Source organism: Cetorhinus maximus, chromosome 20 (assembly GCF_964194155.1).
Source record: "Cetorhinus maximus chromosome 20, sCetMax3.hap1.1, whole genome shotgun sequence".
In the NCBI taxonomy this organism is placed as follows: Eukaryota; Metazoa; Chordata; class Chondrichthyes; order Lamniformes; family Cetorhinidae; genus Cetorhinus; species Cetorhinus maximus.
This window is the reverse complement of record NC_135898.1, coordinates 31203968-31222579: the sequence shown is the minus strand read 5'-3', so window position 1 is coordinate 31222579 and position 18612 is coordinate 31203968. Positions and strand designations below refer to the sequence as shown.

Below are 18612 nucleotides of genomic sequence, written 5' to 3'. Positions count from 1 at the left end.
ATTGTGCCTGAAAACAGGAGCACAAAGATCTAAATTAGAGGTGAAACTTCCCACTTCTGAACAGCATCAGTAACAAGTCTGGTGCTATTTTGGTTTGGATGCTCTAGGCGTCCTTGAGCATCAGTCTAAATCAGCCTTGGGTCGCCTGCATTTGCCATTGAGTGGTTAATGCTTACGTAAAGCCCCCTTCCTGAAATTGGGTTGCTCTGACGGGAGTGGTGTCAGGCCTGCTCCACTCAGCATTTTCAGAAGTAGATAAAACTGACCACAAACTGCCACCTAAAAGATAAGTTTTTATAAAAGCCATCATGTCCAGCTAGGAGGAGCAGGAGCATTCCTTCCTGCTTCACAGTTTACCTGAGGCTCACTCCCAGTCCATGGTTACCATCATCCTCCCTTTCTCTTTCATTCTCCAGCACCTAACTGCAGGAGCTACCTGACTTCCATCTCCACTTTGCTGGCAAGCTGTGAGGGGCATGTGGTGGATGTCGGCAGCTCACCAGACTTTTAAAAATGAAGACCGGGAATCAGTATTGATCAAGCCTCAGGCCTACCTTTCAGGCATAGAGAACATTCCCTGCACCCAGTTCACGCTAGCCTAGAGATGTTAATGACTTTCTCCTCCTTGGTTCTTTCACACCTCACAGTGACTAACAGCTCTTAATTATTTGTGTCATTATAAATTATCCTGTTTCTATAGAATAAGTGGACCCGTTATTAGAAAATATTTGGCAGTTTATTTAAACCAGACATTTCAACCTTTCTCCATTATATATTGCACAGGACTCTCTTCATCTGAATCCGAGCAAGACTCTGTAAAGGAAGACATTACTCAGTAAGTACAATAAAGACCTGTCACACTCTGCAGCTTCTGACACATTTTGTTGATCATCAGATGACTGGAAGTATTTACATTGTTGGACCTCAAAGTGTTCTCTACAGTGGGCTACAAGTAAAAAGTTGGGTCAGAGTAAAGTTATTTCTGTTCTGTAGTCTGTATGTATTCTGCATGTAAACTGTTTAACTTACCTTGGGAATAGTTGATGTTGATCTTATCTACACACCAGGGGCAGGGTTTTTCCTATGGCGGGCAGGCTGGGTGGGAGCAGGTGGGGGCAGGCATGGAGCCAATCGCCGCCCGTGATTGGCTCCGCGCTGCTATTTTACGCGGGCGGGCCAATTAAGGCCCGCCCAGCATAATACATGACCAGCAGCGCTCAGTGCTACCTGTGCGGGCGGGGGGAGGAGGAAGAGTCAGGGCCAGCGCTCTTTCGCACATGTGCGCGAAAGAGCGCAGCAATCTCCCTGAGGCACGGAGCTGCCTCAGGGAGATTGAATGGATATTGAATGGATATTAAAATAATTAAAGAAATGATTTAAAAATTTATTTAAACAAGCATGAAACCCCTTCCACGGGTGGGATGAGGTTTCATGTAGGTTTTAAAATATTTAATTAAATTTTTTTTTAAAAGTTTTGGACATGTCCCAACTCGTGTGACACTGACATATTTGGGATTTTTGTTTTCTATTTTTAATATTTTTTATTGTAGAGCTGAACTCCCTGAGGCAGCACTTAGCCTCAGGGAGATGAGTGCGCTCTTTCGTGCACATGCGTGAAAAAGCGCACTCTCAGGTTTTGGGATTTCCCCTCCCCCACCCCCACAGGGAGGGCATAGGGCTTCCTGGCGGATGTCACACTGGGCGGGCCTTAATTGGCCTGCCCACGTAAAATGGTGGCGCGCCCCCGATTGGGGGTGCCGATCGGAGGTTCACCTCTTGCACGCCCGCACTTCAATTTCCCCCCCAATGGGGGGAAAATCCTGCCTGTAATGAATGAAATCCTTTGTGGATTTTATTTTTTAGTGAATGATTTTTAAAGCTCAGATTATATAAGACTGAAAAGAATTGAAAGCCAGAAGGACATCAGGGTATTGGGTCTAACCGATATTGTGTTTTATATATAGGGTTCAAGATAAGATTCACATTGCTGTTGCAGCTCCGTCCCCTCCCTCCAATCCTGCAACTGTTCATTCAGAGTTCCACCAGTTACATCCCACAGTTGACCCACCTCCAGTGCGACCAATTCATCAGGTATTATTGATTCATTGTCCTGTGTTCTTTTCAGTATTTACCAAGAGTCATAGAGATTAAAGTACAGAAGAAGGCTATTTGGGCCATCACATCTGTGCCAATGCTAGCTCTTCAACTGAAGCTGTGTAACTACCACAATTTTTCTGTTCTTTTCTCATGTTCTCACGTTTTTCTTTCTTAAATGCTGGTAAAATTATTTTTTAAAATTTTGGGGAAAATGTTCCAGTCAAAAGGCAGGTTTGAGTGCATTTGGAGAGTCAAATCCCCTGAAATTGAGGTCAGGTCAGGTTCCTCACATCATCCTGCCCTCTTCCAGGTTCCTGCAGGGCAGGATTCAAGGCCTCAGGAAGCTTAGGCTCTCACAGCAGGGTCGCTGCTGACATCTGCAGCCTTCTGAAACAAGACCTCCTTCCCAGTGGAGCAGGTGGGCATGCGCTGCCAGTGACCGAGAAGATGCTTGTGACTGTAGAGCCAGGCCCAGTCAACCACACCTAACCACGCCCTGGTTAGCTGCTGATGCAAAGTTGTGTGCGCCCTTCTCCTGCAAGGAGGTTCTATAGACTCTGGAACAGTTCCTACAGATTGGAGGGTAGTTAATGTAACCCCACTATTTAAAAAGGGAGGTAGAGAGAAAACGGAATTATAGACCAGTCAGCCTGACGCCAGTAGTGAGGAAAATCCTAGAGTCCATTATAAAAGATTTAATAGCTGAGCACTTGGAAAGCAGTGGCAGAATCAGACAGAGTCAGCATGGATTTATGAAAGGGAAATCATGCTTGACAAATCTACTGGAATTTTTCGAGTAGAGTTGATGAGGGGGAGCCAGTGGATATTTGGACTTTCAGAAGGCTTTCGACAAAGTCCCACATAAGAGATTAGCGTGTAAAATTAAAGTGCATGGGATTGGGGGAGTGTATTGAGATGGATAGAAAACTGGATGGCAGACAGGAAACAAAAAGTAGGAATAAACGGGTCTTTTTCCAAATGGCAGGCAGTGATTAGTGGGATACTGCAGGGATCGGTGCTGGGATTCCCGCTATTCACAATATATATTAATAATTTAGATGAGGGAGCTAAATGTAATATCTGCAGATGCTAAATTTGCAGATGACACAAAGCTGGGTGGGAGGGCGAGCTGTGAGGAGGATGCAGAAATGCTTTAGTGTGATTTGGACAAGCTGAGTGAGTGGGCAAATGCATGGCAGATGCAGTATAATGTGGATAAATGTGAGATTATCCACTTTGGTAGCAAAAACAGGAAGGCAGATTATTATCCACCTGGAATATTGTGTGCAGTTTTGGTCTCCTTATCTGAGGAAGGATGTACTTGCTATAGAGGGAGTGAAGCGAAGGTTTACCAGACTGATTCCTGGGATGGCAGGACTGACATATGAGGAGAGATTGAGTCGGTTAGGATTATATTTGCTGGAGTTCAGAAGATTGAAGGGGGCTCTCATAGAAACCTATAAAATTCTAACAGGACTAGACAGGGTAGATGCCGGAAGGATGTTCCCGATGGTGGGGGAGTCCAGAACCAGGGGTTACAGTCTGAGGATACGGGGCAGATAATTTAGGACTGAGATGAGGAGAAATTTCTTCACCCAGAGAGTAGTGAGCCTGTGGAATTCATTATCACAGAAAGTAGTTGAGGCTAAAACATTGTATGTTTTCAAGAAGGAGTTAGATATAGCCCTTGGGGCGAAAGGGATCAAAGGATATGGGGAGAAAGCAGGAGCAGGCTATTGAGTTGGAGGATCAGCCATGATCATGATGAATGGCGGAGCAGGCTCGATGGGCCGAATGGCCTACTCCGGCTCCTATTTTCTATGTTTCTGTGAGAAAAAACAAAGCTATTGTGCTCATAATGGTTTGTGTGGAGAGAAAGAAAAGACAACATTTGTGGAGGGTGACTGTGAGAGGGCAATAGCATGAGGGTGAGCGTTAGTGTTGGCTGCTTAGATGGAGATGTGAGGTACTTGCAGAGAGAGGAAGGAGTGAAGCTGCAAGGTGTCCAGTCCTGAGGCATGCTATGCACTAGGACAATTCTTGGAAAGACAGAGCATGGGGCTTGGCACCTGAAAGTTTTATACCACTCACCTTTCCTGCCTTCCTGACATTCTGAATCCCCTTGGTACACTATGTTCAGATTGGAGGGACCAGGCTCCTGCTGCTCACTTCCTTCCACACATATTTGGTTGGAGAGGTTGTCCTCTTCCTCCCCTCCTTGGGAGATCTCACCTTACTGCGGTCCCCCAGACCACAAAGCAGGAGCTCCAGAATGAGAGACCCAGGCAGCAGCTTTCCCAGGTCTCCTCTTCATTTCTATGGTTTCTGCAGCCTCAAAAATCCAAGTGCCGGTGAGCCCTTGTTACTCATGCCATGTTCCCTTTAGTTAGAAATCCTTCCATGACAGAATAAACACTCCATTCCAACACTATACCCCCCACCCCCAGGCTCCTTAATTGTTTGGGCAACCCGGAGGAGGCATGCTATTGCCATGGTTGAGTTAAAGAGCTATAGCTAAGTCCACCCGTTAGTAAATTGAGTACCCAACCTGAAAATGGTCCCACCATTCTAGCAGTGACTAAGTCCAGAAGCTTCTTCCCTTTAGTTTTAAAGTTAGTGTTATATTTATTAAAAATACTGGTTTGAGAATTATTGACAATTTGAATTTTGGTAATTTAACCATTGCTGAATTCAGTTAATTGTAATCCTTTTATAATTAGAAAGATATGATATTAATGGATTTTGAAACCTGCAATAGAATTGTTGTTACCTAACTTGTCATTATCAACCTTTTGGCTCAAAGCCCCACCAGTAGGAATGAAGAATAAAGTTTTGTCCTAAAGAGCCAATTTCCAAATGGTATAGTGAAGCATTATGGCAGGTGTAGAGGGCTAATACATTTTCCCTCAGGTTTGTAATTAACAAGTTTACAATGTTTCTTTCTGACTACTGTGTTAATTTTAACTATGGATGAAAGGGGTGTACATTTTCCTGTATATGTAGAGCTAACAATGACATGTTGTGAAATGAAACAAAAACTTGTATGACATAAAACAGGAACTGGAACAAGCAGGTTTGTCAGCATCTGTAAAAAGGATTTCTTAATGTTTCAGGTGTTTGGCCTTTATCAGGATTTCAGAGGGTCTATCAATCTAGCCAACACCTTCCAGGGGAGCCACATTTAACAGGGCTGTGAGTTAGAAATGGGTCTACAATATTACAGGACATTTTTTTCATGGGCTCCCCTCATGTGTGTCGCCCTGTTGGAAGCCATGGGATTGGTATGTTTGCCCTTACACCCGAAACATTAACCTATCTGTTCTCTTCTTAAGTGCAATTAGATCTGCTATGCTTTTCCAGGGTGTACAATTTTTTGTTGTGACCTCTACCGATTTTTTTTCTGAAAACAGGTAAAATTTTATTATTGTTCCACTAGATACAAAGCCCCACAAATTTGCTGCAGGGATTGGATGGACTACCCCTCATGGCTGCTCCAGTTTTTACAAAGGTATTGTAAGTTGAAAGAAATGATTTGTTTGATTGATAAACTAATCTATCATCCCTGTGAGAGCCTACCAATGGGTTGGGCCATTGGACGCGGAAGCCGTGTGGCAAATTTTGCAATGTCCAATTTTTAGGAGACTGGCCTTCTGTCAGCCCGAGCTGATTTATAGCCTCAATAATTTTATTAATTGGTCCAATACCAGCTTGCAGAAAGTTTTTGCCAGCTCACCTCCCCATGTAACATGGCACTCCCACTGTGCTAATTGGGATAGTTTCAGAACAGATCTACGAGTCCAAAATTGGGTATCCATGAGGCACTGTGGGCCATCAGAAGCAGCAGAACTGTATTAAACCACAATCTGTAACTTCATGACCTGGCATGACCCTACTTTACTATTACCATCAAGGCAGGGCAATGAAGAGTGCAGGAAAGCATGCCAGGAGCAGTAGCAGGCATACGTAAAAATGAGGTGTCAACTGTTGAAGCTCCGACACAGGACTACATGCATGCTAAACAGCAGAAACAGCATGTGACAAGCAATCCCACAACTAATAGATCAGATCCAAGCTGTGCTGTCCTGGCATACAAAACGTGAATGGTGGTGGATAATTAAACAACTAACTGGAGGAGGAGGCTCGACAAATATCCCGATCCTCAATGTTTGGCAGGCCAGTGCAAAAAGACAAGACTGAAGCATTTACAATCAGCTTCAGCCAGAAGTGCTGAATGGATGATCCATCTCAGCTTCCTGAGGTCCCCAACGTCACAGATGCCAGTCTTCAGCCAATTTGATTCACTCCAGGTGACATAAAAAAACAGCTGAAGGCACTGGATACAGCAAAGGCTGTGTCCCCTGACAACATTCCGGTGCAGTACTGAAGACTGGTCCTCCTGCTGTGACCCTAGCCAAGCTGTTCCAGTACAGCTACAACACTGGCATCTACCTAGCTATGAGGAAAATCGCCCAGTAATGTTCTGTCCACAAACAGCAGGACAAATCCAACCGGGCCAATTACTGCCCCATCAGTCTACTCTCAATCATCAGAAAAGTGATAAAAACAAAAAGCTAAAAGCTACTGCGGATGCTGGAAATCCAAAACAAAAACAGAATTACCTGGAAAAACTCAGCAGGTCTGGCAGCATCGGTGGAGAAGAAAACAGTTGACGTTTCGAGTCCTCATGACCCTTCGGCAGAACTGGAAAAACTCAGCAGGTCTGGCAGCATCGGTGGAGAAGAAAACAGTTGATGTTTCGAGTCCTCATGACCCTTCGGCAGAACTGAGTATAGTTAGGAGAAAGGTGAAATATAACTATACTCAGTTCTGCCGAAGGGTCATGAGGACTCGAAACGTCAACTGTTTTCTTCTCCACCGATGCTGCCAGACCTGCTGAGTTTTTCCAGGTAATTCTGTTTTTGTATCAGAAAAGTGATGTAAGGTGTCATTGACAGTGCTGTCAAACGGCACTTACTCAGCAATAACCTGCTCACTGATGATCAGTTTGGGTTCTGCCAGGGTCACTCAGCTCTTGGCCTCATTACAGCCTTGATCCAAAAAAAGATAGAAGAGTTGAATTCAAGAAATGAGGTGAAAGTGACTTCCCATGACATCAAGGCAGCATTTGACCCAATGGCATCAAAGAGACTCTGAAAAATTAAAGTCAATGAAAATCAGAGGGAAAAGTGTCCAGCGGTTGGAGTCATACCTAGCACCAAGGAAGATGGTTGGGGTTTTTGGAGGCTAATCATCAGAAAATTGCTGCAGAAGTTCCTCAGGGTTAACATTCTAGGCCCAATCACCTTCAGCTGCTTCACCAATGACCTTCCTTGGATCATAAGGTCAGAGATGGAGATGTTTGCTGATGATTGCACCATGTTCAGTACCATTGGCAACTGCTCAGATACTAAAGCAGTCCATGTCCATATGCAGCAAGACAACATTTTGGCTTAGGCTGATAAGTGCCAGGCAGTGACTATCTCTAACAAGCAGGAATCTAACCATCTCCCCTTGACATTCATTGACATTATCATCGCTGCATCCTCCAAAAACAATATACTTCAGGGTACCATTGACTAGAAACTTAACTGGACCAGCTATATAAATACTGTGGCTACAAGAGCAGGCCAGAGGCTGAGAATTCTGTGGCGAGTAACACATATGACTCCCCAAAGCCTGTCTGCCATTTAAAGTCACAAGTCAGGAATGTGATGAAATACTCTGCACTTGCCTGGATGAGCACAGCTCCAACAATGCTCAAGAAGCTTGACACTGTCCAAGACCAAGCAGCCCACTTGATTGGCAACCCATTCACCATTTTAAATATTCACTCCCTCCATCACCAGCATCCAGTGGCAGCAGTGTGTACCATCTACAGGATGCACTGCATCAACTCGCCAAGCCTCCTTGAACATCACCTTCCAAATTCACAGGTATCTACAGGGCCTCAGATGCATGGGAACACCACCACCTGAAGTTTCCCTCTAAGCCACACACCATCCTGACTTGGAACTATATTGTCTTACTTTCACTGTTGCTGGGCCAAATTCCTGCAACTCCCTTTCTAACAGCATTGTAGGTGTAGTGCTTAAACCAGAAGGACCGTTTAAGAAAGTGGCTCACCACCACTTTCTCAAGAGAATTTAAGGATGGGCAACAATTGCTGGCCTTATCAGTGATGGTGACATCTCATGAAACTATTAAAAAAAAACCTCCTTATGTAAATCCATGACCTGTTCCGCTGAAGTTAGATACTTGAAGCTAAGCTTTTATTGGAAAAGCTAATGTTGAATTTGTGTTTTTTTATTTAAAAAATATTAGTGTTCATTTGTATTTTTCCCTCTATGTTAGTTTTTATTGCAATGGAGGTCACCCTTTCTTTATGTTACGATTTCTTTTACCCCAGTCTTTTTGATTGCTATTGCAATACGTTGCAACAAATGTAGAGAGTGGAAGTTCCTTTGTAAGATTTTGGGGGTCTTTGCACCCCCTTAAGGCAGGAACAGACTTGGCAGCAAAGCTTTGTTGTGAATTGTCTTTATTGAGACAAAGTCAAGGCAAATTTATTAAGTTCTCAGATAAAGTACTTCAGCAAACTTGGGCAGTGATTTACAGTTGAACCTGGAATATACTCCTGTGTTAAGATCTGGATGGCAGTTCACACAAAACAGTTTCTCTCACAGGTTTGGTCTTTGACCTTTGAGCCTCTCTTCTTCTCTCTCTTTCTCTCTCTCTCTCTCTCGCTCTCTCTCTCTCTCTATCTCTCTCTCATTTTCTCTCTTGTCTCTTATCTTGTTTTGTTCTTGTCCTGGATGGTCTTAATCTCCGCCATACTAAAAACAAAGTGAGGGTCTCTTTTATTCAGGCTGTTATCGAATTAACCACTTTCCTCAACCCAATCATCTTCAGCCCCATGTGTGAGAGGGCGCTTCCCTTGACCAACCAGGTTGTGGCTGTTGCTACCCTTACATATTTCCTTAAGTAATGTACTTTGTATCTCAGTGCTCATACATGCCATGGCTCCTTATCTGGTAGAGAGAGACATCTACATTCCATTCTCACACACAAGCAGTGTTCCACAGACAGCCTTCAGGGTCTTGTCCATTTGTTCTTTTAAAACTTGAGACAAACTTGCAGAACTCTGCTGCCTTGGCATCTTTTCTATACTGTGCCTTATTTCTAAGTTTTCCCACTTTAATATTCTACAAAGAAGAGTATCTAATAAAGTCAATTATTAGTAAACTATAAGGTTAGATTTTAGTTTCTAACAATAAAGTTAGATTTTAACAATTAGTATTCTTGTTAGTAACCTAATAATCTTACACTTTCAAGATTCCTTAGCAATCCATGACTTAGATGAGGAAGGTAAGTTCTTGAAGGGCCACCAAATGTGGGTGAGACGACATCTTACATATGCCTGGACCAAATTAATGCACTTCAACTCTTGGGCATGTTGGAGGAGAGCTGCCTTTGCCCCCGCACTGTTTTACTGGAGAAGAGTTATTTCTCCAGGCTGATCATTCCTTTACATTGACTGTATCAGAAGTGGCTTAGTTGTGTCATGAAGCTATTAATGTATATAATGTTATTGGGAAATATTTTTATTTTAAAATAGAGGTTTAGTCTGTAGGAGTGTCTTAATTGGATTAAAGCCAGCTAGTCTGGTGGTTTGATGTGTACTAGTTTTGAGATTTAAACAGAGATTAGAGTGTATCTGTATTTTATGAATAGAGCATTCAAGAAGTAGGGTGAAAACTGATAACGATCTAGCAGATACCACGCAATATGTTTATGTTATTAATAAAATTGGTACTATGAAAGGGGTTTTTTTGTTAGAGAGGTTTAGTTCAGAGGTTGGTGATGCAATGAGAATTTACATTCAATGGGCTGTTCTAGGTATAATGTCAGTAGTTTTGTGCATGTAGAGCAGAGGCAATGTGAGATCAAAAGCAGCTGTAAGCCTCCAACTGTCTCCACAGGAACCAAAGTGAAAAGAACCTCATTTTGAATTCGTAAGGTGAAAATGATTTGCCTGGTGTCTGGTTAAGTCTATGGGTTGCTGTTGCCTTAGTGGAGATTAGTTTGGGAATTTGTTAAAAGTTACAATCGTAGTAATTTGCAGCCATGTGTATATATTTAACTTGTGTAAATTAATAAAATGTTTAATTTAGCTTAATATAAAACCCCTCGAGAACTGGTAGTATGATTCCTGAATTTAGAGTTGCATCTCAAACATAACACTTAAAATTATAGGTTATGACAGTTGTTTAAAGTTTCCCTCTGGGACTTTTAAATAACTCAGCTGTACCAACTGCGCACAAGTTGGTAGCATGTGTGCCTCTAACTTACAAGGTTCTGGATTCAAGTCCTGCTCCAGGGCTTGAGCCATCTTTTGGATGAGATGTTAAACCAAGCCCCATCAGTCTGTTTGGGTGGATTTAAAAGATCCCATGGCACTATTTCTAAAATAATTATCCCCCTGTCAACATCATAAAAAACAGATTATCTGTTCATTGTGATATTGCTGTTTGTGGGAGTTTGCTGAGTGCATATTGGCTGCCACATTACAACAGTGACTACACCTCAGAAAATAAAGCCCTTTGAGACGTACCGTTGTGTGAAAAGTACAACATAAATGTACATATTTATTTTACACCATTACGTTCTGAAGAGTATCCTTTGCATTTAATTTCCAGCTATGTTAATGCACGACAGAGGTTTGGAAAGTGAAAGAAACCCTAATTTTACGTGCTGTGGTTTTACATCCACCACATTCATTTCTTCTATCTTTCAAAAGGTAAATTAGTCAGCATTCTGGTGAAATTAATGGTAAACCAACATGGTGGTTTTTTTGCATGTAACATATGAAAAAACAGAATACAATTTTCAAACAGTTACAATCTATTTAATAGCACTTCTTCTAATATGGAACATATGGTCTGGACTAGGCCATTCTGCTATTCAGTTAGATCATAGTCGATCTCTATTTCATTTACTCCCCTTTGCCCCATGACCCTTGATCCCTTACCAAACAAAGATCAGATTTTCATTGCCTTTTATATCAAAAATTGCTTCTTGATCTCACTCCTAAATGACCTAGCTCTAATTTTAAGTACCCCCTTGCTTTGGATTACCCCAGCAGAGGAAAGAACTTCTCTGTATCTACCCTATCGAATTCCTTAATCATTTTAAATACCTAAATTAGATCTCTCCTCAACCTTCTAAACTCAGAGGAATACAAACAACATTTATGTAACCTGTCTCATAATTTTACCCTTTAAGCTTTGGCATTGTTTTGGTGCATCTGTTCTGTACTCCCTCCAAGTTCAATATATCTTTCCTGAGGTACTGTTGTAGACAACTGAGTGCAGTACACCAGAGAGAGATATGTCTGACTAAGGCTGTCTGATTGAGGCTCCTCACTCTTGCATTTCAGTCCGATTCAGAAATTCCATTACCCTTTGATTACTTTTTATGCCATTTGCACTAGGTTTTAGTGATTAGTGACCTAAACGCTTTGCTCATCCAAAGTTCCTAATCTCTCACCATGAAGAAAATATTCGGATTTTGCTTTCACAAATCCAACAACTGTGAGAATGGATGTTGCTTTTTTAATAATATAGGGGCTCTTTGCGGGATTACTAAAATTTCTTGATTGGGCTAGAGTTTGTGAATCCAAGGGATATGAGTACGAGATGAATGCTGAACTCAGGAGCTTTGTGTTGAGGGGTTTTAAAGTGGTTAGACTGCAACATGGCTTTGTCAATTGCTATGACTTTTCCGGGAGTGGAAAATGTATCTGTGGAGTATTTGAAATCTCTGACTAAAACTCAGTTAGAGAAATTAGCAGAGAGAGTGCAGGTAGAGATGAAAGTGGAATTTCGTAAGGCTGATATGATGATTTTGATTCCTTTGAGGAACCTGATTTAACTAAAAATCTGCCTAAATTTACAGAGACTGGAATTGAGAGATTTTTCACCTCATTTGTAAAGATAGCTATGAAATTGAATTGGCCAAGACATGCTTAGGTTATGTTACAGAGTGTTTTTTCAGGTACAGCAATGAATATGTAGGCAAGCTTATCAGAGGAGCAGTCTGCAGATTACGAAACAGTAAAGAAAACAATATTAAATGCTTATGAGCTTGCCCCTGAAGCGTATCATTTGAAGTTTAGGAATCTAAGGAAAAGACTTAATCAGACTTATGTGGAGTTTGCAAGAGAAAAAGACATTATCTGGGACCAATAGTTTTTTTAAATTCATTCACGGGATGTGGGCTTCACTGGCTGGGCCAACATTTATTGCCCATCCCTAGTTGCCCTTGAGAAGATAGTGGTGAGCTGCCTTCTTGAACTGCTGCAGTCCATGTGTTGTAGGTACACCCACAGTGCTGTTAGGAAGGGAGTTCCAGGATTTTGACCCAGCGACAGTGAAGGAACAGCGATATATTTCGAAGTCAGGATGGTGAGTGACTTGGAGGGGAACTTCCAGGTGGTGGCGTTCCCATCTATCTGCTGTCCTTGTCCTTCTAGGTGGTAATGGTTATGGGTTTGGAAGGTGCTGTCTAAGGAGCCTTGGTGAATTCCTGCAGTGCATCTTGTAGATGGTGCACACTGCTGCTACTGTGCGTCGATGGTGGAGGGAGTGAATGTTTGTGGATGTGGTGCCAATCCAGCGGACTGCTTTGTCCTGGATGGTGTCCAGCTTCTTCAGTGTTGTAGGAGCTGCACTCATCCAGGTAAGTGGGGAGTATTCCATCACATTCCTGACTTGTGCCTTGTAGACAGTGGACAGGCTTTGGGGAGTCAGGAGGCGAGTTAATTGTCGCACGATACCTAGCCTCTGACCTGCTCTTGTAGCTACAGTAATTATATGGCTAGTCCAGTTCAGTTTCTGGTCAATGATAACCCCCAGAATGTTGATAGTGGGGGATTCAATGATGGTAATGCCATTGAACATCAAGGGGCGATGGTTGGATTCTCTCTTGTTGGAGATGGTCATTGCCTGATACTTGTGTGGTGCGAATGTTATTTGCCACTTGTCAGCCCAAGCCTGGATATTGTCCAGGTCTTGCTGTATTTGGACATGGACTGCTTCAGTAGCTGAGGAGTCGCGAATGGTGCTAAACATTGTGCAATCATCAGTGAACATCCCCACTTCTGACCTTATGATGGAAGGAAAGTCATTGGTGAAGCAGCTGAAGATGGTTGGGCCGAGGACACTATCCTGAGGAACTCCTGCAGTGATGCCCTGGAGCTGAGATGACTGACCTCCAACAACCACAACCATCTTCCTTTGTGCTAGGTATGACTCCAACCACCTAAGAGTTTCCCACTGATTCCCATTGACTCCAGTTTTGCAAGGGCTCCTTGATGCTGCACTTGGTCAAATGCTGCCTTGATGTCAAGGGCAGTCACTCTCACCTCATCTCTTGTGTTCAGCTCTTTTGTCCATGTTTGAACCAAGGCTGTAATGAGGTCAGGAGCTGAGTGGCCCTGGCGGAACCCAAACTGGGCATCAGTGAGCAGGTTATTGCTAAGCAAGTGCCGCTTGATAGCACTGTTGGTGACCCCTTCCATTACTTGACTGATGATCGAGAGTAGACTGATGGTGCGGTAATTGGTTGGATTGGATTTGTCCTGCTTTTTATGTAAAGGACATACCTGGGCAATTTTCCACATTGCTGTGTAGATGCCAGTATTGTGGCTGTACTGGAACAGCTTGGCTAGCGGCGCGGCAAGTTCTGGAACACAAGTCTTCAGTACTATTGCCGGAATGTTGTCAGGGCCCTTAGCCTTTGCACTATCCAGTGCCTTCAGTCATTTCTTGGTTTCACGTGGAGTGAATTGAATTGGCTGAAGACTGGCACCTCTGATGCTGGGGACCTCCGGAGGAAGCCGAGATGGATCATTCACTCGGCACTTCTGGCAGAAGATTGTTGCGAATCAACCTCCTTCAGCCTTATCTCTTGCACTGCTGTGCTGGACTCCTCCATCATTGAGGATGGGGATATTTGTGGAGCCATCTCCTCCAGTGAGTTGTTTAATTGTTCATCGCCATTCATGACTGCATGTGGCAGGACTGCAGAGCTTAGATCTGAACAATTGGCTGAGGGATCGCTTAGCTCTGTCTATCACTTGCTGCTTATGCTGTTTGGCACGCAAGTAGCTCTGTTTTATAGCTTCACCAGGTTGACACCTCATTTTTATGTATGCCTTGTGCTGCTTCTGGCATGTCCTCCTGCACTCTTCATTGAACCAGGGTTGATGCCTTGGCTTGATGGTAATGGTAGAGTGGGGGATATGCCGGGCCATGAGGTTACAGATTGTGTTTGAGTACAATTCTGCTGCTGCTGATGGCCCACAGTGCCTCATGGATGCCCAGTCTCGAGTTGCTAGATCTGTTCGAAATCTATCTCATTTAGCACAGTGGTAATGCCAAACAACACGATGGAGGGTATCCTCAATGTGAAGGTGGGACTTCGCCTCCACAATGACTGTGCTGTGGTCACTCCTACCAATACTGTCATGGACAAATGTATCTGCGGCAGGCAGGGTGGTGAGGATGAGATCAAGTATGCTTTTCCCTCTTGTTGGTTTCCTCACCACCTGCCACAGACCCAGTCTAGCAGCTATGTCATTTAGGACTTGGCCAGATCGGTCAGTAGTGGTACTACCAAGCCACTCTTGGTGATAGACATTGAAGTCCCCCACCCAGAGAACATTTCCTGCCCTTGCCACCCTCAATGCTTCCTCCAAGTGATGTTCAACATGGAGGAGCACCGATTCATCAGCTGAGGGAGGGTGGTATGTGGTAATCAGCAGGAGGTTTCCTTGCCCATGTTTGACCTGATGCCATGAGACTTCATCGGGTCCAGTGTCAATGTTGATGACTCCCAGGGCAACTCCCTCCTGACTGTATACCACTGTGTAGCCACCTCTGTGGGACAGGACATACCCAGGGATGGTGATGGTGGAGCAAGGTATGGTTCTGTCAGGATGACTATGTCAGGCTGTTGCTTGACTAGTCTGTGAGACAGCTCTTCCAATTTTGGCACTAGCCCCCAGATGTTAGTAAGGAGGACTTTGCAGGGTCAGCAGGGATGCGATTGCCGTTGTCATTTCCGGAACCTTGGTCGATGCCAGGTGGTCCCTCCGGTTTCATTCCTTTTTTGTGTCTTTGTAGCGGTTTTCACCTTTCGATAAAAGACAAAGTAATAAGATCAGGGAAGCTGCTGTTTTAGCCAATACTTATGATATTTCACATGCACAGTTAAGTGCAGGAAAAGGGTCACATGGAACTCAGCAGGGAAGCTGTAGATTTAGAAAACCTAGTGATGGTAAAAATGTTAGTAATAAGGATCAAGCTGAAGGATGCCAGTCTATTAAAGACGGAAAATAGAGTTGAAGGAAGGAAATTGATATGTTGCCATTGTAATAAGGTGGGAGAGAGAACCAGAGATGGCTGGAGATAGCTGGAGCTGGTTAAGTTGTTGAGATAGCTGGAGCATTGTGCTGGAGGAGGATGCAGCTTGAATCACCCATCCAGTCATGCCAGAAAAGTCTTGGGCTGCAGCAAGCAGTTTTAGTCTGAAGTGAATTCCACCACAGAGTGAAAGCGGGTAAAGGTCATGTGGTACACCACTATTGATGCCACAGCAGTTTGCCTTGTCTAATATTACTGGATTTCATATTTAAACATCTATAAAGAAGTGTTGCCCGGAAGGTGTTTACTTGTGGATTTGACCAAGTAGAGAGTTTTGGGGCAATGATTTGTAAGACTAACCTTAATTGTGTAACAGTAATCTTGTGTGCTTAAATTTTCTTTTATTTTTTGTTAATAAAACTTTTACTTTTAATTTTAAAAAACCCAGACGTGTTACTGGACCTCTTACTGCTGAAAATGGTACGCCGTTTTCTCGTTATCAGAATACAAAAAAAGGTTTGGCCCGTAAGCCAAGCTTCCCTCTGGGATTTGGTTTGCGCAGCAATTAACACCAGCTATGGTCATAACACAACTGTCAGGTTTATTATTGAGTTATTTTAATATGTTGCTTTAAAACACTGAATTCACACTGATTAAAAAAAGGTCCCACAAACTACAGGAATTGAGGACATATGTTAAATCCAGATGGGCTAATTGTGTGCTTTATCACAGCTCACAGTATATTCAAAACTAATCCAATGAGTGTCATTTATCTCTTCCCAAATCCACATATTAGCCAGGATGAGATCTATTCATTTTGAGAACAGAAAGAGGTAGCCTCTTTAGCGCTTACGCCCTAAGGTAGCTGGCTTTAGTGACTTATTTTCTGCTGAATTGATCTCTAAGGAGCGAGGTAACCCATCACCTGCCTAAGAACACAGAGGAAAGGAACCAAAGGACATGGATAGTCAGGAGTTTTGAACAGAGGCACATGAAACACAGAGGTTGTGTCGGGAGAGGTGAAGATTTTTAAAATCTCAGATCCAACCCTAATCCAACTTCAACCCTCCAATTTCCAGATTTAATGGAGGTGGATTAGGGGGCAGGCAGCCAAACGACTCTCAGAATGGGTTAGTCATTTAACACAAGAAATAGGAGCAAGAATAGAGCCTGCTGCACCATTTAATATGACCATGGCTGATCTTGGGCTTCAACTCCACCTTCCTGCCCGCTGCCCATATCCCTTAATCCCCTGAGAGATCAAAAATCTGTCTATCCCAGCCTTAAGTATGATGGAACATCCACAACCCTCTGGGGTAGAGAATTCCAAAGATTCACAATCCTTTGAATGGAGAAATTTCTCCTCATCTCAGTCCTGAGTGATTGGTCCCTTATCCTGAGACAGTGCCCCCCGTGTTTTAGATTCCCCGAACAGTGGAAACAATCTCTCTGTGCCACCCTATCAAACCCCTTCAGAATCTTCAATGTTTCAATGAGATCACCTCTCATTCTTTAAGCTCCAGAGAATATAAGCCCAATTTACTCAGCCTCTCATCATAGGACAACCCCCTCATCCCAGGGACCAATTTAGTGAATCTTCACTGTTCTGCCTCCAATGCAAATATATCCTTTTTTAAATGTGGAGACCAAAACTGCACTTGGTACTCCAGATGTGGTCTCACCAAAACCCTGTACAACTGTAGCAAGACTTCTTTATTCTTGTACTCCAATCCTCTGGCAATAAAGGCCAACATGCCATTTGTCTTCCTAAGTGCTTGTTGCACCTGCATGCTAACTTTCTGCGTTCCTTGTACAGGCACACCCAAGTCTCTTTGAACATCAACACTTACAAGCTTCTCAACTTTTAAAAAATATTCTACTTTTTCATTCTTATGACCAAAGTGAATGGCTTCACTCTTCCCTACATTATACTCCATCTGCCATCTTTTGCTCACTCACATGACCTGTCTATATCTCTTTGCAGCCTCTCTGTGTCTTCACCACAGCTTATCCTTTCACCTAGCTTTGTATCATCAGCAAACTTAGACTCTGTCTTGTGAGGGGAATTGATTACAAAAGTATGGAGATTATGCTTCAGTTGCACAGGGCATTGGTGAGACCACATCTGGAGTATTGTATGCAGTACTGGTCACCTTATTTAAAGAAAGATGTAAATGCATTAGACGCAGTTCAGAGTAGGTTTACTAGACTAATACCAGGAATGGGCGGGTCGCCTTATGAGGAAAGCCTGGACAGATTAGACTTGTATCCATTGGAGCTAGAAGAGTAAGAAGATTCTGAGAGGTTCTTGACAGGGTGGATTTGGAGACGATGCCTCCTCTTGTGGGAGAATCTAGAACTAGGGGTCACTGTTTAAAAATAAGGCATTGCTCATTTAAGACAGAGATGAAGAGAATTGGTTTCTCTCGAAGAGTTGTGAGTCTTTGGAACTCTCTTCCTCAAAAGACGATGGAAGCAGAGTCTTTGAGTATTTTTAAAGCAGAGCTAGATAGATTCAACAGAGAGTGCCATTCTTCACTAATTAATGGACCAAATTCACCTTATGGGCTAGCATGTTAACAATGACATTTCCTGTTGTAGCCACAGATATTCATTCCTTAATGTAGAATCTGTTGCAGCCTTGCTCTGGTTGCAGAGAAAGTGGAACCACCTCTTTAATGTTTCAAGCTGAAACTTAGTGCAGTTAATAAGGGGGCGAAAGGTTATTGTGGGTAGGCGGGAATGTGGGGTTGAGGTTATTTTCAGATCAGCCATGATCTTATTGAATGGCAGAGCAGGCTCGAGGGGCCGAGTGTCCTAATCCTGCTCCTAATTCATATGTTTGTATGTCTCTTTATCTAAGTCATTAATTATCTAGTTTATCTAAATTTATCTAAGTTTATCTAAATCAAAATAGATTGTAAATAGCTGAGGCTCCAGCACTGATTGTTGCAGAACTCCACTATTCACTGCCTGCCAACTTGAAAAAGCCCTGTTTATGCCCAATCTCTGCTTTCTATCTGTTAACCAATTTTCAATCCACACTAAAATATTACCCCCAATTCCATGAGCCCTTATCTTGCCTATTAAT

At 43.1% G+C, this 18612-nt stretch overlaps 1 protein-coding gene across 3 annotated transcripts in view; it reads left to right on the top strand.

Moving 5' to 3' along the window:
- LOC144695004 (myopalladin-like) overlaps positions 1-18612 on the top strand; it is a 383661-nt gene that overhangs the window by 168501 nt on the left and 196548 nt on the right. For all 3 annotated transcript variants that reach the window (XM_078565852.1, XM_078565849.1, XM_078565851.1), the window contains exons 4-6: positions 784-835; positions 1965-2091; positions 5534-5605. In XM_078565852.1, coding sequence (XP_078421978.1) covers positions 784-835; positions 1965-2091; positions 5534-5605 — 251 coding nt within the window. The remainder of the gene's footprint in view (positions 1-783; positions 836-1964; positions 2092-5533; positions 5606-18612) is intronic.